At 34.3% G+C, this 23,085-nt stretch overlaps 2 protein-coding genes across 2 annotated transcripts in view; both read right to left on the minus strand.

The window, feature by feature from the left end:
* Positions 1–301: 301 nt before the first annotated feature.
* LOC133326301 (F-box only protein 39) lies at positions 302–12,074 on the minus strand. Its single transcript, XM_061534974.1, has 6 exons — positions 11,999–12,074; positions 3,157–3,308; positions 2,492–3,085; positions 2,152–2,421; positions 655–819; positions 302–589 (listed from the first exon to the last, which is right to left on the minus strand). The coding sequence occupies exons 1-6, from the start codon at positions 12,072–12,074 to the stop codon at positions 311–313; spliced, it is 1,536 nt and encodes a 511-aa protein (XP_061390958.1). The 3' UTR covers positions 302–310.
* A 7,407-nt stretch (positions 12,075–19,481) lies between these two features.
* LOC133326299 (uncharacterized) overlaps positions 19,482–23,085 on the minus strand; it is a 43,676-nt gene continuing 40,072 nt past the window's right edge. Inside the window, exons 3-7 of the mRNA XM_061534971.1 lie at positions 22,663–22,833; positions 22,426–22,592; positions 21,764–22,360; positions 21,406–21,706; positions 19,482–19,691 (exon numbers count right to left, since the gene is read on the minus strand). Coding sequence (XP_061390955.1) covers positions 19,482–19,691; positions 21,406–21,706; positions 21,764–22,360; positions 22,426–22,592; positions 22,663–22,833 — 1,446 coding nt within the window. The remainder of the gene's footprint in view (positions 19,692–21,405; positions 21,707–21,763; positions 22,361–22,425; positions 22,593–22,662; positions 22,834–23,085) is intronic.

The following is a 23,085-nucleotide window of genomic DNA, read 5'->3' on the forward strand; positions in this document are numbered from 1 at the left end:
AACTGCCCAGCTAAGTCTACTCACCCGGCACCGAATTCTCTATACACGCAGCCCATACAGCTTGTGACCAACCATGAATTCGGACACATATAATGAACTGTACATAATAGACTCCTTTTCTTGTATTTCAGTTGCTATAGCAGCCTAATCTACCACTATTCAGCCCCTCCTTAAAATCCAGTTCCTTGCCATAGTCCAACCTCTCCTCCATTTTAAAATAAAACTCACATTATCTTCTTATTATCTAATTTTCTCAAATTTTATCACATTTTACTAACTTTATTACTTCTTCTTCAAATCATCTTCCTCTTCACCACTCACTTTTAACATCCACCGTGACAGCCTTGAATTCTTGATCGCTTAAAAAGTGCCATTTATAACCTAAAATTTGTGATACTTCACGTTCGACATCCTCATAACTGCGACAGGAACGTCTCAGCCAAATGTGAAATTCATCAGACCACTCGGGATGGCGGGGCCAATCACAGCGTATTATTGTGGCAAAGCGACGCACATGCAGACGCCTCAGATTTTTGGCCGTTCGGGCTATTAGTAGTACCGTGGAGGTTGAGACCTTTTCGCGAATAACCTGAAGGAAAAAAAATGATGCCATTTAAATTGTTTTGCAAAGCGATATTAGGGTGTTCCGCTTACCAAAGTATTTAAATTATAACACTGGCGGCACATCAGCAGCATCAGAGAATCGATACGATTGTGAAACGATTTGGGACTGGTGAATTTCGGTAGCATTTCAAAACTATAAATGGCCAGCGAATTTTTGTAGTGATCAACCATTTTGATGAGGGTATCGGGATGGATCTGAAAGGGGGAGGGAAAGAAAAAATAGAATAAAATTTTTTAAATATTTAAAACGATTTTTAAATAATTGTTTCTTAAGACCTTCTCAAGGCGTGGATTTTTAAAAAATATTTTTTGTAAGACCTTCTCAAGGCGTGCATTTAAAAAAATGTCATTTGCAAGACCTTCTCAAGGCGTGGATTTTTAAAAGTATTTTCTTCAAGACCTTCTCAAGGCGTGGATTTTTAAAAATATATTTTTTCGAGACCTTCTCAAGGCGTGGAATATTTTTTCAAGGCGTGGATTTTTAAAAAAATAATTTTTCGAGAACTTTTCAAGGCGTGGATTTTTAAAAATATATTTTTTCGAGACCTTCTCAAGGCGGGGATTTTCAAAAATTTATTTTTTCGAGACCTTCTTAAGGCGTGGATTTTTAAAAATATATTTTTTCGAGACCTTCTCAAGGCGTGGATTTTTAAAAATATATTTTTTCAAGACCTCCTCAAGGCGTGGAATATTTTTTCAAGACCTTCTCAAGGCGTGGATTTTTAAAAATATATTTTTTCAAGACCTCCTCAAGGCGTGGAATATTTTTTCAAGACCTCCTCAAGGCGTGGATTTTTAAACAATATTTTTTCGAGACCTACTCAAGGCGTGGAATATTTTTTCGAGACCTTCTCAAGGCGTGGATTTTTAAAAATATTTTTTTCAAGACCTTCTCAAGGCGTGGAATATTTTTTCGAGACCTTCTCAAGGCGTGGAATATTTTTTCGAGACCTTCTCAAGGCGTGGATTTTTAAAAATATTTTTTTCAAGACCTTCTCAAAGCGTGGAATATTTTTTCGAGACCTTCTCAAGGCGTAGATTTTTAAAAATATTTTTTTCGAGACCTTCTCAAGGCGTGGATTTTTAAAAATATTTCTTTCAAGACCTTCTCAAGGCGTGGAATATTTTTCAGGACCTTCTCAAGGCGTGGAATATTTTTTCGAGACCTTCTCAAGGCGTGGAATATTTTTTCAAGACCTTCTCAAGGCGTGGAATATTTTTTCAAGACCTTCTCAAGGCGTGGATTTTTAAAAATATATTTTTTCAAGACGTGGAATATGTTTTTGAGACCTTCTCAAGGCGTGGTATATTTTTTCAAGACCTTCTCAAGGAGTGGAATATTTTTTCAAGACCTTCACAAAGCGTGGAATATTTTTTCGAGACCCTTAAGAAGAATATTCTATCTACATAAGACCTCTAAGTAGTGTATTTTTGTTGCAAATCCCTGAATGTGTAATACAAGACCATGTGGTGCGCATGAGGTATTCTCATGGGTCTTAATAGGCCTCGTGGTGTTCCACAACTGACCTGTGTCTTTGGCGCTCTATAGGTTATGCTATAGACAGGAGCCTCGGGTTGGAAAACAACCTCGCCATCCTTCAAGGACTCCAAGCGCAGGTTGACCTTCAATCCGGGATTATCACGTTTGACCATGCGCCAAGCTTTAACACTGCAATGGGCAATGGCCAAATAGGAGGTAGTATAACAGTTTTGCAGTAAAAATAAATGTTTCAATTTGGTGTCGGCCAAGAGCATGAGGACATCATCATCTATGTTTTGGGGGGAAATGGTTAATTCCTGGAAAGGACAAAGAAATAATAAAAAATAATTCTTTAGGAAAAGCATGTACAAAAATCCGCTCCCTTACCTGCAAATTCAAAAACAATCCAACATGCATAATCGGGCAATGCAACGATGTGACATTCACCAAATTCAGCACCCTCATTTTGGTACAACACGCATCCAACACCTCATCCAATAAGTGTTTAGCCTCATAACGTTCCAGCACAAAATCCACCAATTTCAAGGTTCTCAAATTTGTCAATTTCGATAGGAGATCCTTCAAACCCTTTAACAACTGGCCACCTGTTCCAAATAATTTAATACCCTCCGGATCATCAGCTTGTGCCATGTTGCAAGGGAAAATATAAACCAGCGAACGTATACGTGAACCCATTCCCTTCATATCCTGTGGACCATTTGGTTCCAAGCCCCGACTTATGCTCCACGTCAACAGCGTCATAAATTGATAAATATTATTAAATGAAATTTCCGGACGAAATTCCAAACCGCGCAAATGGCGCCCAATACGTGCCAGGCAATTTTGTGTGCGCATATGATCGAGACAGTATTGCCAACCGGAATAGTAATTGTATTTTTGCCGTGTCAGCGTACAATCATCGACAAGGAAGTTGTCCCATACCGTGGGCAAATAGAACGCACGATGCCATTGTTTACAGACCTGGGAAAGAAAAAAGTACAATTATTTTAAATTTTATTATAGGGTTTTTGGAATGTTTCTTATTGACTTACCAAACTTGCATAGTATCGCTCTCTCGGCTTTAGATATGTGAATATTTGTTCTAATACTAAATCTGGCAAATTATTCCATTCTGAATATACCCGATTTTCATCATCAATGTCAGATTTTTTGTCATCATCGTCCACAATGTCTATGTAGCAGGCTGTTAAGGAATAGATAGATATTTTTTAGAAATTATATTAGAACCTTTAGAAATTAAATTACTTAGCAGTAAAGTATGTGTGTATTTAGAAAAAGAATCCGGGTAATGGAACCCCCGTCCAATTTATATAAGTCCTGTAGAATTTTGAGGAACTAATAAAGAAATATTTTTATAGGCGATATTTAAAATGTGTTCCAAAAATGTAATAAACTAGTAAAGTCTTCTTTCTATAAAAGCTCTTTTAAAGGGGGTACATCTACCTGTCACAGTGGGCAATTGGGCCTCGCTAGCGGCATTTAATTCAAATTTTCAAATTTGAAAAGGCGTTAATTTTTTTACACAAATCGATAACGGACGCTTTGATTAGATTTTTAACGTTTTTTCATAAGCTCATCGATCAGCTGATCATCAGCTGTGAGCTGTCAAACACAAAATATGTTTTACCAAGTGCTTTACAATATTTTTTTTTGGTGTGCGCATTGATTTCGAGCTCCTTGAAAATTTACAATTTTTATTTGATTTTTTAAAAGTGTGGCTTTTTATTAACTTCAAGGTATGTATTACATAAAAAACCAGAGTTTGTGGTCGGTCTATAAATGTGTTGTTCATAAAACGTAGTGGTAATTAAGTGTATTAATAACTAGCCCGCTATAACGTGCACTTGTCGTTCGTGGAGTAGATCTTACAAGATTCGCACGGATTCGGTCTAACTCTTTTTTTAGGTGGAAGTATGAGTCATTGTGCGTCCAAAATGTGTAATATGAACTGCTATTACCTGCTAACCTTCAAATCATGGCAATTTTTAGGAACAATGTCGGTAGCAAAACGGGTACTTTTTTTAGTATGGCATGAAGAGCTTGATTTTAATGGAGCATATAGATATACCTAATTCTGATTCCGAAGATAATTTTGATTCATAAAATTTGTTTATTATAGTTAAAAAAAAATTTTGAAATTAAAAAAAGATTAAAAATAATTTTAAAAATTAAAAAAAAATTAAGAAATATTTTTTCTTAAAAAATTCTATGACTTTTTTCTGAACTGTGAAAAAAACGGGCTGAAGATATCGTTTTTCGTTTAGAATTTATTAATTAAATGCCGCTAACGAGGCCCAATCGCCCACTGTGCCTGTAGGAGAAACACAGGAGATCTTCTATATATCTCTGAAAGACCTGCAAAAGGACAATATGCGTTTTTACAGAAGACGATTGGTCATCCTATTAATGTGCAATAGCTATTTGCATTAAAACGCAATTCGAATTTTTATTGAAGAGCAAAAGAACTGCTCATAGAAAGGCAATTGGGACATTTTATAGAAAATCGCCTGGTACTTCTCATAGAAGATACTAGAGCGTATGGTCTTCTCATAAATGTACAATGGTCCTTTTCATAGAAGAGTACCTATCCAAGGCGAGGACCTTTTAATATTGTTTTCTCAAGCCTTGTCTTTATAAAGATTATTTTTCAAAAACTTTCCGAAACTATGATTTCAATACCTACCCGAGTGTTGGATTTGTTGAAGAAAACTTTTTAGCACATATTTGAGGCTAGTTTATTTAAAAATATTCTTCAACATCTACCAAAGGCGTAAATTTTTAAATAATATTTTTTTCAATGCCTATGCGAGTTGTGGATTCATGGAGGCATGGGTTTTTAAATATTATTTCCTCAAGCCTTGTCTGAGGCTTAAATTTTATAAGAATATTTGTCAATACCTATAGGGGGCGTGAATCTTCCAGTCTATCCGACACTGGAATATTTAAAAAAGCATTTCTTTAATATCTATCCGAGGCTTAGATTTTTAAAAGCCTATTTTTTTCAATGCCTACCCGAGATGTGGATCTTAAAAGAATATTCAAAATCTATCCGAGGCATGGGTCTTCAAAGAATATTTCGTCTACACCTATTCGAGTTGTGGATCTTTAAAAATTATATTTTTCAGTACCTATCCAAAGGATGGATCATTAGAAACGTATTATTTTCGAAACCTATCCGAGGAATAGAGTGTTAAAAGAAAAATTTTAAACTCTATCAGAGTTGTGGATGTTTAAAAATATTATTTCAACACCTTATCTGAGTATATATGATAGAAAAATAGCTTGGTCTAGCTCAACTTGTATATATATCGGAGGTCTATGAATACTCTATCATCCATTTAAAATCGTTAATTCGTTTTTGTATTATAAAAGCCATACAAAAGCTATCAATATAAGAACCGTAAATGATTGTTTTTCTAATAAAGGATAAAAGGCATTTCGACTTTATATTGAAAAGCTCACAGAAGAGTAACTGATCATCACAAAAAGTGCAATATGACTTATTATAATAGTGACAGCAGAACAATTACATCCTAGAACCAATATCGCACTTTTCATAGAAAAGTAATCGGTTTTCCTAGAGATAAGCAATTTGTCCTGATCAATAGGTCTTCTTATATAAAAGAACGGTATATCTTCTTAAACAACGACTTCTCACAAAAGACCATATATGTATTCTCATATGTTATCATAGAAGACGAATAGGTCCTCTGAAAGGAGAAGGGCAAGTCTTCATATAGATGACCAATTGGCATTTCCGTGGAAGAGCAAATGGTCTTCCCTCTATTATAGAAAACCAAATAGATCTTCTTAGGGAACATAAAAGGTTAAACAAGATGTCTTTTGAAAATATACTATTTTATATGTGAACCTTTTATACACTCCAAGATGTGGTAGGATTAAAATACATAAAATCGGTCGGGACATTTAAATCGGGGAATGAACATTAACTGAGCTGAGTTTTTATCCGCTGAGAATGCGAAGTATCAATATTCCATATTCCAACCACTTATGTTGGAAATTCGCATAGGATTACTAAAATGCCTCAAAAGAGATCAGGACTTATAGATGAAGGTAATGTCGAAGGATCGACCATTATTGAAAATTATTTATGAAGTTTTCCTCGTTAAAATCTATCAGAATACCGAAATCCGCACGGTATCATTGTATTTAAGATGTTTAATTTTTTTTGGTGAGTTCCTCCCACAAATACAGAGAATTCAATTGAAAAATCCGCTCAGGCCCTAGAAAATATATAAAATTGAGATGTATTATAATTTCAGGGATATGGAAAAATCTGGAGATAATGTAGATTGCAAATCTACCAAAAAAAATTGCTGCCTTCTGCAAATCTACTAAAAGTTGATGCCTTCTCGTCATCCTCGCATAGACGACAGTAATCCACCTCATTAATCTTCCACTCTGAAAAAAATCGGATTCTGCAATGACCTTTAATGTTCACTACAGTCATATTTATCTCTTTCCAACTCATAGACATCAATGTTTTCGCTCTACGCTTATAAATTCCTGGCCAGAGAGATTTTGAGGTCCTACATCGACATTCCTCATTACATCTTGCTTTAGTTTTCTTGTCTTAAATTTTTCCGATCTTGCAAAAGTAGTAGCTAAGATATTTTATATGATTTTTTGTCAACAAACAAAAAAAATAAATTTCTGGAATGTGTAATATTTTGGCTTTGTGATAGTAAACCAAGTATTTATGAAAAAATCGAAGATCGATCTTGAAAAGTCGACTTTGTGATTTCCTCAAAGATCGAAGTCAAATTCGACATAATCGATTAGTCGAAAGTTGATTTACATATCCCTAGTTGAGGAATCATTTGAGTTTTTACTATGTCAAAGTTCGTAATCTCCTGACAAGTTTAGGACATTAGCATGTCCATAATGTGAAGATCGCCTCATCCCTACGTTCTTCAACCTAATGGCACATATGATTGCTTGAAAAGGAATCAATAAATTAAGCAGAAGTTTTACGAAGACAGGACAGCTGCCGATCTTTGCACCCTACTTAATTTCAATAGACAAGACATACATATATAAGAATGGGAAGGACAACTGCATCGTATAACCAGTGTACTCTCCGCCCTGAGAAGTGCCTATAATGGCAACCCCCAATTATTCGATATCATGTGGTATTAAATGTTCCTACAAAAAAATTATGAATATTGGTTCACTTTTTATGGAATGGTACGGTACCATACCATTTTCGGTACTTTTCTCAACGATGTAGCTGTAATTTGGTATAAAGGGTTCTGGAAGGCTGCCTGTCTTATATATAGAACATAATCGATATAGGTCCATGTGTTGACATAAGGGTGGCCCAACATTGTTAGTATTTTGAAGGTTTTTGCTTTGCTTTGGAGTGGCTAAAATTTAGCATTCCGGAGTATTATAATTGGTGCGAAAAATTGTCTATGTAGTTCAAGGTTTTGATATAATCCCCACATAAAAGATATATCCTTCTTTCGGCATTTGGTACTACCACATAACGGAATAAATTGTAAATGTCCCGATCGATAAAATGGAACCCATTTAATTATGGTTTCCAATTTCATTCGAATGTTACTTTAAAATTCCAAGCGAAAATCTCAACAAATCTGGAATATATAGCCGAATTATTGTGTCAGCATTAAGTGACGGGAGAAGTAATTCTCAAACATTAATCGCGCTTTTCACCAAACATTGTTCTTGTGAATGGTGGACACGATAACACATAAATTAATAGTTCAGTCAAGATCTTTCATATTTTCTAAATTGGTTTGTGGTCAAAAATGGTTGTAACATTTACAAAAGTATATATTAAATTACTATTCCAAGTACTCCAAATTGCTATGCTTTGCGGAAGCTCTATGATCTCAAGAGGAGTAACTAGATGGCAGCCCCATTACACGGACAGACTGCAGTAGGCCTATCATTTACTTAGTTGGAATAAAAATAGCAATGATTAAAAAAAACTAAAACAAGGATAAATCAAGTAAAAATTGCTATGGTTTGTGGAAGATTTATGCTCTGAAGAGGAGTAGCTTGTAAAAAAAATCAATCGAAATGTTTATGTTTAATTTTTGCTCCCAAAACTAGGCAGTATGTTTAAAATGTCATTAAATATATTGTTAATATCGAAGTAAAGATGTCGTTCCAACCTTTACATATTAATTTTATCAAATATGTAGTTTTTTAGCACCTTGTGTCAATACTCAGTTTTTTGACAAATTACAAATGGAGCTGCCATCTATTGCGTAGAAAAAACGCAACTGAAGAAAATAAATAAATACATCAATACATTTTCTTATAATTAAAAATTAATCGGATCATCCACTGACTGGTGAAGCGATAGAAACTACACTTCACCAGTCAGTTAATGATCCGACTATTTTTTAATTATAAGAAAATATATTGCAGTAGATATTTATTTTCTTTAGTTGCGTTTTTTCTACGCAACTACGGAAGTGTTACAAAAGAAGTGTTACTCCGATTTATCCGAGATTTGAAATCTTGCTCATACATTGTTACTACACCTAGAATATTTCGTATTGAAAATGCGATATATCGGTATGATATAGCCCACATATAACAATACTCCGAAATATTAGGTGTTTCGGGCACGCTTTTTAATCGAAATAATTGGTTCACATTGGTCCACTTAGTATCAGCCGAATTGGCAGTAGTTTAGTATTTATACCCTACACAACTATGTTGTCAGGGTATAATGGCTTTGTGCAGCCCCAAAAGTTCGTAACACCGCGAAATATTTTGTCCTGGGCCCACCTTTAAGTATACCGATCGTCATATCTCGACTAGCTGAGTCGATCTAGACATGTGTGTCCGTCCGTCTGTCCATTATAGACTGTAAACACGATACAGGCCACAGTTATGAAGACCCCTATTGTTTTTGGAAAAGAAATGGACCAAAGAAATGGACCAAAAACTTTATTTTTGTCGTTTTGTCGCGACTACAAAGGTCGCTCCAGAGGCCGCAATTATGGCCCGAACACCGCGAATTTTTGCATGGAGAAGGGGATCGGGCTAAAGAATAATCATGTTTGTTTTGATAAAGATTGGTCAATTTTTAGCGGGTCAAATATAGCGTATATATTTACCACTGAATGACATAGACCCGAGTAGATGATCCCAGTTGTACAAAAAATATCAATTGTCTGCTATTATATAGTTATATAGCTAGTTACTTGGTGATCTAGTTACTTCATACCCCAAAAAGGAACACAAAATAGACTGTTGGATTTTTTGTCAATTAAAAAAGCTGTTTACACACATCATACCAATTCAGTAGTTACTGGTAATGCAATGGGTAATGAATCGACTATCGAAATGTCTGTATACTGGTAACGCAGGCAGGGGACAATTGACTTCCCCAATGACATACACATGTTAAATTCACCAGTCTAGGGCACGAAGTGGTAACTAGTGGTACTTACAGGTAATTAGTAAAATATCTAGTTCATCACCAGTTACTCGAACTACTGGGATAGTATATCCAAGGTTTTTTTTCTCATATTCTTATAGCCTAACAAATTGACTATAAATTGATTTTTAGGTGTTCATAGGCTTTAAAATCGCCTTACAAGAAATTTACTATGGTGTGGCGCCCAAGTAAAAGTCTGTATCAATTTTAGGTAGTGGTATAAAAAGAAAACCCAATCGAACTTAAGGCTTTTTATACCCTTCACCACACTGTGGTACAGGGTATTATGTCTTTGTGCATATGTTTGTAACAGGCAAAAGGAAACGAGATAGACACATGGTTCCTTTTGAGAATATGCATAGAATCACTTTCTAAGTCGATTTATGCATGTCCGTCCGTCCATCTGTCTGTCTGTCTGTGCATGTTAAATTGTAAACAAAGTACAGGTCGCATTTATGATCCGAATTGGATGAAATTTGGCATAGGTCACTTATTCGGCCCAAGGACGAACCCTATTGAAATTGGGAAAAATCGGTTCAGATTTAGATATAGCTCCCATATATATTTAACCGATTTAATTTAAACGGCCCCTATATATCTTTCGATTTGCACGAAATTTAGTACAGCCTAATCATTTAGGTCTAGAATTATGTCTGCCAAGTTTCATGAAAATCGGTCTAGATTTAGATATAGCTCCCATATATAGTTTCGTCCGATTTCATGTAAATGGTGCCCCAAAGTCCCAATATATCTTTCGATTTGCACGAAATTTGGCATATCCTACTGAATTAAGTCTAGAATGATGCCTGCCAAGTTTCGAGAAAATCGGTTCAGATTTAGATATAGCTCCCATATATAGTTTCGTCCGATTTCATGTAAATGGTGCCCCAAAGTCCCTATATATCTTTTGATTTGCACGAAATTTGGCATAACGTACTTAATTGAGCCCAGAATGATGTCTGCCAAGTTTCGAGAAAATCGGTTCAGATTTCGATATAGCTCCCATATATAGTTTCGTCCGATTTCATGTAAATGGTGCCCCAAAGTCCCTATATATCTTTCGAGTTGCACGAAATTTGGCATAACGTACTGAATTGAGCCTAGAATGATGTCTGCCAAGTTTCGAGAAAATCGGTCCAGATTTAGATACAGCTCTCATATATAGTTTCGTCCGATTTCATGTGAATGGTGCACCAACGTCGCTATATATCCTTCGATTTGCACGAAATTTGGCATAACTTACTTAATTGAGCCTAGAATGATGTCTGCCAAGTTTCATGAAAATCGGTCCTGATTTAGATATAGCTCCCATATATAGTTTCGTCCGATTTCATGTAAATGGTGCACCTAAGTCCCTATATATCCTTCGACTTGCACGAAATTTGGCATAACGTACTGAATTGAGCCTAGAGTGATGTCAGCCAAGTTTCGTGAAAATCGGTCCTGATTTAGATATAGCTCCCTTTTATTATAGATTGGTTTTAAGTAATTGGCGCACCAAGGAACCAATAGAAACAAAACGTTCTGAAATTAGTATAAGCTAACCTGTAACAAGTTTGTTTGAAATCGCTTAATATTTGGATAGAGCTTCCATATATATTTTCGCCCGATTTCAAGTAAATTGGGCATAAAACTCCTCATGTTAGTCAGATTGACATCAAATTTTGCACAACGTACTAAATTCTGCATAGAATTACGTAGCTGCGTTTTCTAGAAGTACAGACATACCCCAACGGATGACCTATTTATATTTGTTTGAAGTCGATTGACATACTTTATGGATAGATCTAGGTAGATTCACATTTAGATAAATATCACATATTTTATTTCATCCAATTTCATGTTAATAGTCCTGTTTAATATACCCATAGTGGTGAAGGGTATCATATAGTCGGCCCCGTCCGACTTTACTACTTTCCTTACTGGTTTCACTTGTTTTATTTATATTATTATTGTTTCGTGTAGGTAAAATCCGCTGGTGTATTTTGCGTATTTCAAAATTATTTTGAATTTCACATATGTATATGTATATTTTAATAAACTATATAAAATTCATATAGATTAATTTGATTACCAATACAATTAAATAATCTTAACACGAAAATGAGAAAAAAAAAACAAATGATAATATGGGCCAAACACACAAAATCTAAACGTTAATAGTAGAAATAAATAAATAAATCAAATAACATGATTAAAAGACAAAATCGTGTATTTTCTTTTGTGTTTCGTAAATGAGAAAATACAAAAAGAAAAAGACACGAGAGAAATTTCGTTTTCTTTTTCAAAATTTTGTTTTACGCAATATAAGTGACAATATTATATATATTTCTGTATATATTATTATTTTTCACAATTTCTTTTGGAAGAAAATGTGCTACAGTTTTGAATAAAAGGCTTATCGGGAATTTTGATTCCAATTTTTTTACTACCTTCTTCATTTTCGTCCAGCACCCAACCGGCATTGTGCATTATCTCTTTTCCGGTGCGTAAAGCCAAAGTTGCCATTTTTGTGGTTTGATTTGATTTCAAATGGTCCAGTGAGTGAGGCAGGAGTTGTAATATTCCAATATTCCAAATGGTGGTTATAATTTCTTATTTTAAAATATTTTTTTGAAATTCTGAATTTTTATACACTTTATTTAACTTTAAATGGTAGCATGGGTAATCGAATTTTCTTTTTTTGTTGTTGTTGTTTAATTTTTCTATTTTAAATTTTCACATTAATTTTCTTTTTTTTCAAAAACTTTTTGTTTGAATATTTTTTTGGCTTGCGATTCTCTATGGCCGCACTGTTTTTCCCCGATTACTTAAACGTACCGCTGCAAAAATTCGACTGCCACACGGAAAAAATCTCTGAGAATCTGCTACCCTTTAGTTTTTCCTTTGGTTTTTTTTTTCAAAGTAATTTTTCTTTTTTTGTTGCTCTAATTTTCTCAACACAAAATTTTTCTTTTTAGTATTTTTTCTAGTATTTTGAGATTTTTTGCTTAGCATCGTGTTTTGTGTTTATGTTGCTCACCAAGTGAGCAGCAGCAAAAAATCGGTGTTTGTTTTAAAAATAAATTTTTGAAACATTTACAAAATTTTATTTTGCTCGATTTTTTCGAAGATTTCAACCAAGTAATTTGTCGTTTCGATTTTGGTTGACTCTCTCACACACACACACACGAACACTTGGAGATTTGCACCTCAAGATTTCGAATTTTTCTTTTTTGTCGGTTTTCAAAAAAATGTTTTCTTTCTTTTTTGTTTTGATTCGCTATATTTGTGTTTTGCTTACTTTGCAAGCAAACGATTAATGGATCGGCAGATCAACAGTTCGATCAGCTGTCCGCTGATCATCCCTACAATAGAATTGAGATTTTTTGTTTTTTTTTGAAATTGCTTCTTTTACCACATTTTGTTGACATTTCATCCAAATTGCTTCCCCACATATATATTTATCCATTGTTTTGGTTTGCCATTTGCTTTGTTTATATGTATTTATTCCCCTCCACAATTTTTTGTTGTAATTTTATGCGTTTTTCTGTGGTTTTTCTCATTTTAAATTTTTTATGATTGTTTTTGTTGTATTCTCTGGATAATTTTTATAAATCGACACAAGCACGTGCTGCCCGGCATCATATTATTGCTGGTTGTGTTACCCCAATTTTGTTGTTTGTTTGATTTTTTATGAGGGGCGTTTAGCCGGGTTCAATTTTTGTTGTGGTAAATTATTGTCTATGTCTGACATGACTTTACAAATGGCCAAAGCCAAATAATTGACGTCACAGGTTGGCGGTTGATAGTTTGATGAGTTGACACATTGGTTGATTAGATTTCGTTTTGGGAAGGGAGATTATTGTGTTATTGTTTTAATAAAATGTATTAAATATTGTAATAAATAGTAACAAAAGATTTGAGTTCAGTTTCTGATACGAGTATATGAAAGGGGATTCGTTTTATTCGGAGGTTAGGGTATTTGCAAAAAATACCCCCATCAATGCATCATGACATATCATAATACGAAATTTAAAAACCCTCTTAATATGCATAACCATATGACGCCGTAAAGTATGCACGCACATTTCAACTAATACCAATTTCAAATTAAAATACCGACATCTTTTGACCAAATTCGAATACTTAAAGAAGTAGGAAAGTAGGTACTTAATGGGAGTAGGGTGGTTTGCTTCCATGCCTGCGGTTGTAGGACTTGTCTGTGGAGAACTACCCCTGGAAATGTTTCCATATTCTTATGATTTTGTTTAAGAGTAGTTCGTTTCTTGGTGTATTCTATACCAAACGCTATTCAAAATTAATAAAAACATGAAATATAGATGTCACTCGTTTTAATATGAGGTCAGTCGGTCTAACATTGTAAAAATTGTTACAGAGGAGTTCGTTTCTTCTGAAGTATTTCTTAGAGTATATTAAAATTTTATGCTTCATTTTTTACACCAAACACTAATGGAGATTAATATAGAAAATTAAATATAGATGTCGCTCGTGTCATATTTTTTTGTGAAAATGGTCCCCAGCATTCGACGATAATAACTTTTTTTCGAGTCGGTCGGCATTATGCTTTAAAATAGAAAATAGTGTTCTAAATAATTGACATCCAGTTGAGAAAAGTGTTGTAGGAACTTTAAAATATCAAAAACCAGTAAGGAAAGTAGTAAAGTCGGACGGGACCGACTATATGATACCCCTCATCACTATGGGTGTATTAAAAAGATGCATCCTAACAGAAGGGCCATTAACATGAAATTGGATGAACTAAAATATGTGACCTTTATCTAAATGTAAATCGGCTTAGATCATAAACTAATCTAGTATAATTTAAGCACGTTTTTATTCCGAATGGACATATTTTGCGTCCTACTTAAAATCGAGCTATATCTAAATTTGGACGGATTTCAACAAAACTTGACACACACTTGACAAAACTTTTTTAAGTACGTTGTGCAAAATTTTGTGTCTATCGGCCCAACTTTGAGTCTTTAGTGCTCCATTTTTTTTAAGTCGGAAGAAAATATACATGCGAGCTACATCTAAATCCGAACTGGTTTCAGCAAAACTTGACACATGTTATGTTACACAAACGTAAGTACGTTGTGCAAAATTGTGTGGCAATCTGCCTAATTTTGGATCTTAAAATAGGACAATTTTCAGGAAACTTTAAACACATCATTCTAGACTCAATTCAGTACGCTATGTCAATTTTCGTGTAAAATTAAAATTAAATCGGGCGAAACTTAACACACATCGTGCTATGCCAAATTTTCGAGCAAATCGAAATATATATAGGGACTTTGGTACACCATTTACATTAAATCGGTCGAAAATATATATGGGAGCTATATCGAAATCTGAACCGATTTTCAAGAAAATTTATACACATCATTCTAGACTCAAGTCAGTACGCTATGTCAAATTTCGTGGCTTTGGTGAACCATTTACATTAAATCGGTCGAAAATACATATGGGAGCTATATCTAAATCGGAACCGATTTTTAAGAAATTTTACACACATCATTATAGACTCAATTCAGTGCGCTATGACAAATTTCGTGCACATCGGAAGATATATAGGGACTTTGGTACACCAATTACATGGAATCAAATGAAAATACATATGGGAGCTATATCTAAATCGGAACCGATTTTTACGAAACTTTGCACACGTCATTCTAGCCTTAATTCAGTACGCTATACCAAAATTCGTGCAAATAAAAAAATTTCCAGGGACTTCGGTGCACTAATTACCTCAAATCGGGCGAAACTATATATAACTATATATACGATAAGCCAAATTTCGTGCACATCGGAAGATATAAAGGGACTTTGGTGCACCATTTACATGAAATCAAACGAAAATACATATGGGAGCTATATCTAAATCTGAACCGATTTTCATGAAACTTAGCACACATCATTCTAGACTTAATTTAGTACGCTATGATAAATTTCGTGCAAATCGAAAGATATATAGGGTCTTTGGTGCACCAATTACCTTAACTCGGATGAAAATGTATATGGGAGCTATATCTAAATCTGAACCGATTTTTACGAAACTTGGCAGACATCATTCTAGACCTTATTCATTATTCATTCAGTACACAATGACAAATTTTGTGCGAATCGAATGATTTTCAGAGACTTTGGTGCACCAATTACCTAAAATCGGATGAAAATATATATTGGAGCTATATCTAATTCTGACCCGATTTTCACCAAACTTAGCACACATCATTCTGGACCTAAATCATTACCCTATGACAAATTTCGTGCAAATCGAAAGACATGTAGGAACTTTGGAGCCCCATTTACCTTAGATCGGACGAAAATATATATGGTAGCTATATCTAAATCTGAACCGATTTTTCCCAATTTCAATAGGGTTCGTCCTTTGGCAAAATAAGTGACCTATGCCAAATTTCATCCAAATCGGATCATAAATGCGACCTGTACTTTGTTCACAAAAATACATGGACGGACATGCGTAAATCGACTCAGAATGTGATTCTATGTATATTCTCAAAAGGAACCATGCCTCGTTTCATTTTGTCTGTTACAAACATATGCACAAAGACATAATACCCTGTACCACAGTCTGGTGAAGGGTATAAAAAAGGGGTTATATGGTGACGACCCCAAAAAGGGGACGAATATTAAACATTTTTGGTAGGGAGTTTTGTTACCATATACGACTACAAGTTGCAGCGAATTCGGTTGGAAAGCGCGTTCAAGAACTCCAAAATACCGAAAATTGGGGGGTACCCTTATATGGGGGATATCCGAAAAAATGGACCTTTATTTATAATTTTTTGTGTAGAGATTTGGTACCTATTAAGAACTCAAAATACTAAATTACAGCCAATTCGGTGGAAAATACGATCAAAACACCCAAAATACTGAAAATTAGAGGTACCGTTATATGGCAAAATCCAAAATATGGTATTTTTAAATTTTCCAAATATAACAAGAACCCTTATAACATTAAAGGTCACGTTGAGCGCCAAATATGCCAAAACAGATAACCATAGGCATTATAATACAAAATTACTCTCTTCGACATGCTGGGCACCATTTAACCTATTTAATAATATTTTTCGGTCTTAAATGAACAACTTAGTTCCTTAGAGAAAATATTTTTCTATAATAAGCAGCAAAACTGTTACATTAAAAATCAAATAGTCTTCCATAAGAATCAAAAATCAAAAATAAATATAACCGCAACCACACGATTTCATTCACAACAATTACACCGGACAAATCAGCAGCGACGAAAGGTCTACATTTTCTTTAAAAATAGATATTCTCACTTTTTGTTTACACATACACAGATTTGCCGCTGAACTCCCCACACATAAAATAAAAATGCCCTACATATATATATATGTATCTGTGTGTGTGTTTTGATATTGCTCAATAATTCTCCGCGAACGCGTGTCATAATGTTTTCTGATGCTGTGCCAAGTGAAAAACATTTTTCTTTTGCTGTTGTTGTCCAAAACAGGTGGGTGTGCACAGAAGTGAGAGGGAACGAAGGGAATTTTATGAACGAAAATAGAGGGCATTAGACTATTAGACCAAAAATGGATTTTCATTTTAATTTATATCCAATGATATTGTGGAAAAATGTGGAAGGTCGTATGTAGAAACCTTGAATGTACTTGGATTTTGGAGAAAAAAAAAAAAACTAAAGGGCAATATGTACATAAATAAGAACGAATATTTTATTTATTTGAAATTGTAATGAAATGTGAATATTTATTGGAAAAGGGAGTGAGTGTTCATGAAAATGTTGGCTTTAATTTTGTTGGTCAATGAACTCGAATGCAGGGGTTATCAATTATTTGGTTATATCATATTTTATGGGGACTATTATTGGCGTGGATTTTTTAAAAAATATTTTTAGGGGCCTATAAATAAACATGGATATTTTAAAGAATATTTTTAGGAGCCTATAAAAAAGCGTGGATTTTGTTAAAGAATATTTTTAGGGACTTATAAATCGGCGTGGTTTTTAAAGAATATTTTTAGCGACCTATAAATCGAAGTAAATTTTTTAGAGAATATCTTTAGCGGCCTATAAAAAGGAGTAGATTTTTTAAAGAATATTTTTAGCGGCCTTTAAATAGGCGTATATTTTTAAAGAGTGTTTTTAGTGGCCTATAAATAGGCGTAGATTTTTAAGAAGTGTTTTTGGGGGCCTATAAATACGCGTAGATTTTTAAAAGCATATTCTTAGGTGCCTATAAATAGGCGTGGATTATTTAAAGAATATTTTTAGGGACCAAGAAATAGGCGTGGATTATTTGATGAATATTTTTGGGGGCCTAGAAATAGGCGTGGATTATTTAAAGAACATTTTTAAGGGCATATCATGGCCCTGGAATATTTAAAGAATATTTTAGGGGCCTAAAATAGGCGTGGATTATTTAAAGAATATTTTTAGTAGCTTATCATAGGCGTGGATTATTTAAAGAATATTTTTAGGGGCCAAGAAATAGGCGCGGATTATTTAAAGAATATTTTTAGGGGCCAAGAAATAGGCGTGGATTATTTAAAGAATATTTTTAGGGGCCTAGAAATAGGCGTGGATTATTTAAAGAATATTTTTAGGGGCCTAGAAATAGGCGTGGATTATTTCAAGAATATTTTTAGGGGCCTAGAAATAGGCGTGGATTATTTAAAGAATGTTTTTCGGGGCCTAGAAATAGGCGTGGATTATTTAAAGAATGTTTTTCGGGGCCTATCATAGGCGCGATTTTTTTAAAGAATGTTTATCGGGGCCTATCATAGGCGCGATTTTTTTAAAGAATATTTTTAGGGGCCAAGAAATAGGCGTCTATTATTTAAGGAATACTTATAGGCTTAGATTTTTTAAAGAATATTTTAGGGGCCAAGAAATAGGCGTCTATTATTTAAGGAATATTTATAGACTTAGATTTTTCAAAGTATATTTTTAGGGCCTTTGGCTTAATTGTTCCCATTTAAAATAAAACATGATTTGAATTTGTTTGTTGTTTTTTTATAAAATATTTTTTTATTTTTATTGTTTTTTTATATATATTTTTTAGAAATATTAAATTAATAAATTTTTACTTCATTACATTTTTATCGTTTCTCTGTTTAGTAAACTCGTATGGACTTATACAACAAAATATTAATGAAAATATTAATATTATTATTTTATTAATTAATATTAATAATTATTAATAAAAAAAAACTTAAAAAATCCTACGATAAACATTTTTAACATTATCGAGTGTTAATTCAAGGGGGGTAAAGGGTGTGCATTTGAAAAAAATTAAAATTGTAAAAAAGCTTTAAAGCTATAAGAGCTTTTCTTTACATTGTCAATTATCTTAACTGCTGCGGTTTCATACACTTATACAAATATATGATTAGATTTGCAAGATAAAATAAAAAATAAAACAAATTATTATTGTATTTTTTTATAAAAATAAAACTTACAAGACTACAAATCGGAAGCATTAAATTTTGAGTGTTTTAACAAATATTATTTTTCTGTTATTGTTTTATTTTAAAAGGTTGCACCTTTGAGGGGAAAATATTAACAGCAAAGTCGTAGCTTTCATAAAGCTTTTCTTCTCAGCTGGGGATAGAGATTTACTCGGTTCTTTTTCGCCTTGGAAAATCCTTTGTTTTCCTTCCACTTAAAATTACTTATATTAGTTCCCTAATTTCTGATGTTGTTGTATTTTGATTTTTATAAGGATTAGAAAATTATTATTAATTAGTAACAAATTTCCTTTATCAGCTGCCTTCCTTCCTAAGTTAGCTACATAAGTAAGTATTGCATTTGGTTAATACGGACATTTTAGTTGTGGTCTTCTTAAAATCGACATTAAAATAAACCTCTCATAGGTAGATCGTTCTGTGCTATTTGTTTGTTATTGTTTATTTTTTACGATGTATATTCGTGGATAGTCCCGATTTAGAAGCGCTGGTGGTCGATGAATTCCGCAGGGATGATTGATCATCTTTTAGATAATCCATATGCCGGCGGCCACCACCATGTCGCGTTGATAAGGGCTCGGATTTTCTGCTTGAACGTGTCATGGTACTGCTGCTACCATTTGTGGGTGGCTTGCGGGGCAGTGTTGCCATCTGTAAATAAAAATTAAAAGGGAATAATAATTTTAAAAGAGGTAAAGAATATTTTTAGGGCCTAGAAATAGGCGTGGATTATTTAAAGAGAATTTGTAGGGGCCCATCATAGGTCCTAGATTATTTAAAGAATATTTTTAGGGGCCAATTTTAAGCCCTTGATTATTTAAAGAATATTTTTAGGGGCCTGTCATAGGCGTGGATTATTTAAAGAATATTTTTAGGGGCCTAGAAATAGGCGTGGATTATTTAAAGAGTACTTTTAGGGACCTAGCATAGACGTGGATTATTTAAAGAATATTTTTAGGGACCTAGCATAGGTCCTAGATTATTTAACGAATATTTTTAGGGGCCTACTATAGGTCCTAGATTATTTGAAGAATATTTTTAGGGGCCTATTATAGGCCCTATATTATTTAATGAATATTTTTAGGGGCCAATTTTAGGCCCTGGATTATTTGGAGAATATTTTTTGGAATCTATCGTAAGCGTAGATTATTTAAAGAATAGTTTTAGGGGCCTATCATAAGTGCGGATTATTTAAAGAATAGTTTTAGGGGACCATCATAGGCGTGGATTATTTAAAGAATATTTTTAAGGGCCTAGAAATAGGCGTGGATTATTTAAAGAATATTTTTAGGGGCCTAGAAATAGGCGTGGATTATATAAAGAATATTTTTAAGGGCCTAGAAATAGGCGTGGATTATTTAAAGAATATTTTTAGGGGCCTAGAAATAGGCGTGGATTATTTAAAGAATATTTTTAGGGGCCTAGAAATAGGCGTGGAATATTTAAAGAATATTTTTAGGGGCCTAGAAATAGGCGTGGATTATTTAAAGAATATTTTTAGGGGCATAGAAATAGACGTGGATTATTTAAAGAATATTTTAGGGACATAGAAATAGGCGTGGATTATTTAAAGAATATTTTTAGGGGCCTAGAAATAGGCGTGGATTGTTTAAAGAATATTTTTAGGGGCCTAGAAATAGGCGCGAATTATTTAAAGAATATTTTTAGGGGCCTAGAAATAGGCGTGAATTATATAAAGAATATTTTTAGGGGCCTAGAAATAGACGTGGATTATTTAAAGAATATTTTTAGGGGCCTAGAAATAGGCGTGAATTATATAAAGAATATTTTTAGGGGCCTAGAAATAGACGTGGATTATTTAAAGAATATTTTTAGGGGCCTAGAAATAGGCGTGGATTATTTAAAGAATATTTTTAGGGGCCTAGAAATAGGCGTGGATTATTTAAAGAATATTTTTAGGGGTCTAAAAATAGGCGTGGATTATTTAAAGAATATTTTTAGGGGTCTAAAAATAGGCGTGGATTATTTAAAGAATATTTTTAGGGGTCTAAAAATAGGCGTGGATTATTTAAAGAATATTTTTAGGGGCCTATCATAGGCTTGTATTACTTAAAGCATATTTCTAGGGGCTTGGATTATTTAAAGCGTATTTCTAGGGGCCTATCATAGGCTTGGATTATTTAAAGCATATTTCTAGGGGCTTATCATAGGCTTGGATTATTTAATTTATACTTTTAGGAGCCTAAAACAGTGTTTTATATAATATTTTAGGGGCCTATCATAAACGTTAATGTTTTATAGCATATTTTTAGGTGCCTAAAACCGCGTTTTATAGAATATTTTTAGGGGCCTATAATAAACGTGAATGTTTGATCCAGTTTTTTTTTGTTTTTATTTTCCTCACCGTTTTATTTTGTTCCTGAGAGTAGTTAATTTCATAGCCTTCGCTGATTAATTTCGGTTTCCACGGTGCCAGCATTGAAACGGAACGTGATACGGTGCGTGTCATTGGCTGTAGCGGTTGATTTGTGGCCTTCGATTTATTCGAACGCAAATCGTCACGGGATATTGAACGGCGTCTCAATTGATATGGCTGTGGTATGGCACCTACAGTTGTGGCATGCAAATAGACCACACTGCGTTGACTATGTAGACTGGATTCACCCTCAGTGCCGGAACTTTCGGCAGGGAAGCGATCGCGTTCTCTATAAGATTGTAATACGGATTTAGATGTATTTTGTAGAGATTATTTTAAGACCTACCTTGAATATGACATTGCCCTACGTTCAGCACTGCGTGCTGGTTTTGGTGGACCCATCAAATACGGTTGGGTCCTTCTCGGCTGATGCTGTTGCGGTTGCTGCTGTTGATGTGTACTGCTACTCGTGTCACCACCATTTGGCGTTGACGATATTGGTCTATCGTTACTGCGGCGATATGAATGTTCATCATATCGCGTTGTACGATCCAAACGATCACGTGATAATGTGCGCGCTGCCATTAAACCCGCTCGTAATTTTGTCTCTTGATCTTCAGTTTCGGAACCACTTTCCGATATATGATCTAACTCACGGGAACGTGAGTAATGACGTCGACGACGAAAATCAACTTCATCGTTACCCTGATTATCCAAATTATGCATGGAATTACTTTTGTGGCGTTGGGCCGGTGAGGAGCCTGTCGCGGTGCTAGAACTCGTGGTGGTGGTTGTGGTTAGGCCCAAAGATTTACTACCCGATGCCAAACTGTGGCGATAGTCATCACGCTGTGGACTATCGGAACGTATGCGATCAATGTGATAGGCACTTTGCGAATACTTTTGCGAACGATTTAAATTACTGGATAATGGGGGACGTGACCTGCAGGTGACAAAATTTTATTATATTTTTTTTTCTTTAGAGAAAATTTTTAGTTTTTATCTTACTTTTGCAATGTTTTGCTGCCCTTGGATATGGTTGGCGGATTCGAATCCAAATCGGTATCACCGAAAAATCTTAGATTTTTGGTTGCAGGAGGTGCTTGTGTTGCAGGCGTATTGTGATGGCTATTTTTGCTTCGTTTCAAACTTGAGGTTTCCTGGGCGGAGTTGAGCTGTATGAATAATGGGGGAAAAGGTTTGAATTGGTAACGAAATTGAGGGTATGTGTTTGTGAGGCCTTACCTTTTCCTTGGATTTACTTTTGGCCCTTCGATCTAGAGATTTGAACCAACTGGTCTTCTCCGGCTTAGCCAAGGGCGATTCTTTGCGATTTTTATCCGATGAGGTACGTTTCAATAACAGAGGACTAGCTTTGGGGGTCGATAAACGACGACGCATGGATATATCAATGGCCTGGAATGGAAGGAAGAGATATATTTATAAGTATATCGGTTTTAATTTTAAACATTTTTTAGGTAAAAATAAGTTTAGAGGCCCAGGAGGACTTCTTAAAATTAAGCATAAACAGACTGAGAATCCTCAGAAGTCTTAAAACTTCAGACGCTCTAGAATTTGTATGAAAAAATGAAGATAGAATAGCCACCGAAGTCAAAAAATAATTTTTATAGGCCTATGAGGTCCTAAAAAATATGGAGGCCATTATGG

This window comes from Musca vetustissima, unplaced genomic scaffold, assembly GCF_032173495.1.
Source record: "Musca vetustissima isolate MV318-11 ecotype Yass unplaced genomic scaffold, APGP_CSIRO_Mvet_v1 utg6539, whole genome shotgun sequence".
In the NCBI taxonomy this organism is placed as follows: Eukaryota; Metazoa; Arthropoda; class Insecta; order Diptera; family Muscidae; genus Musca; species Musca vetustissima.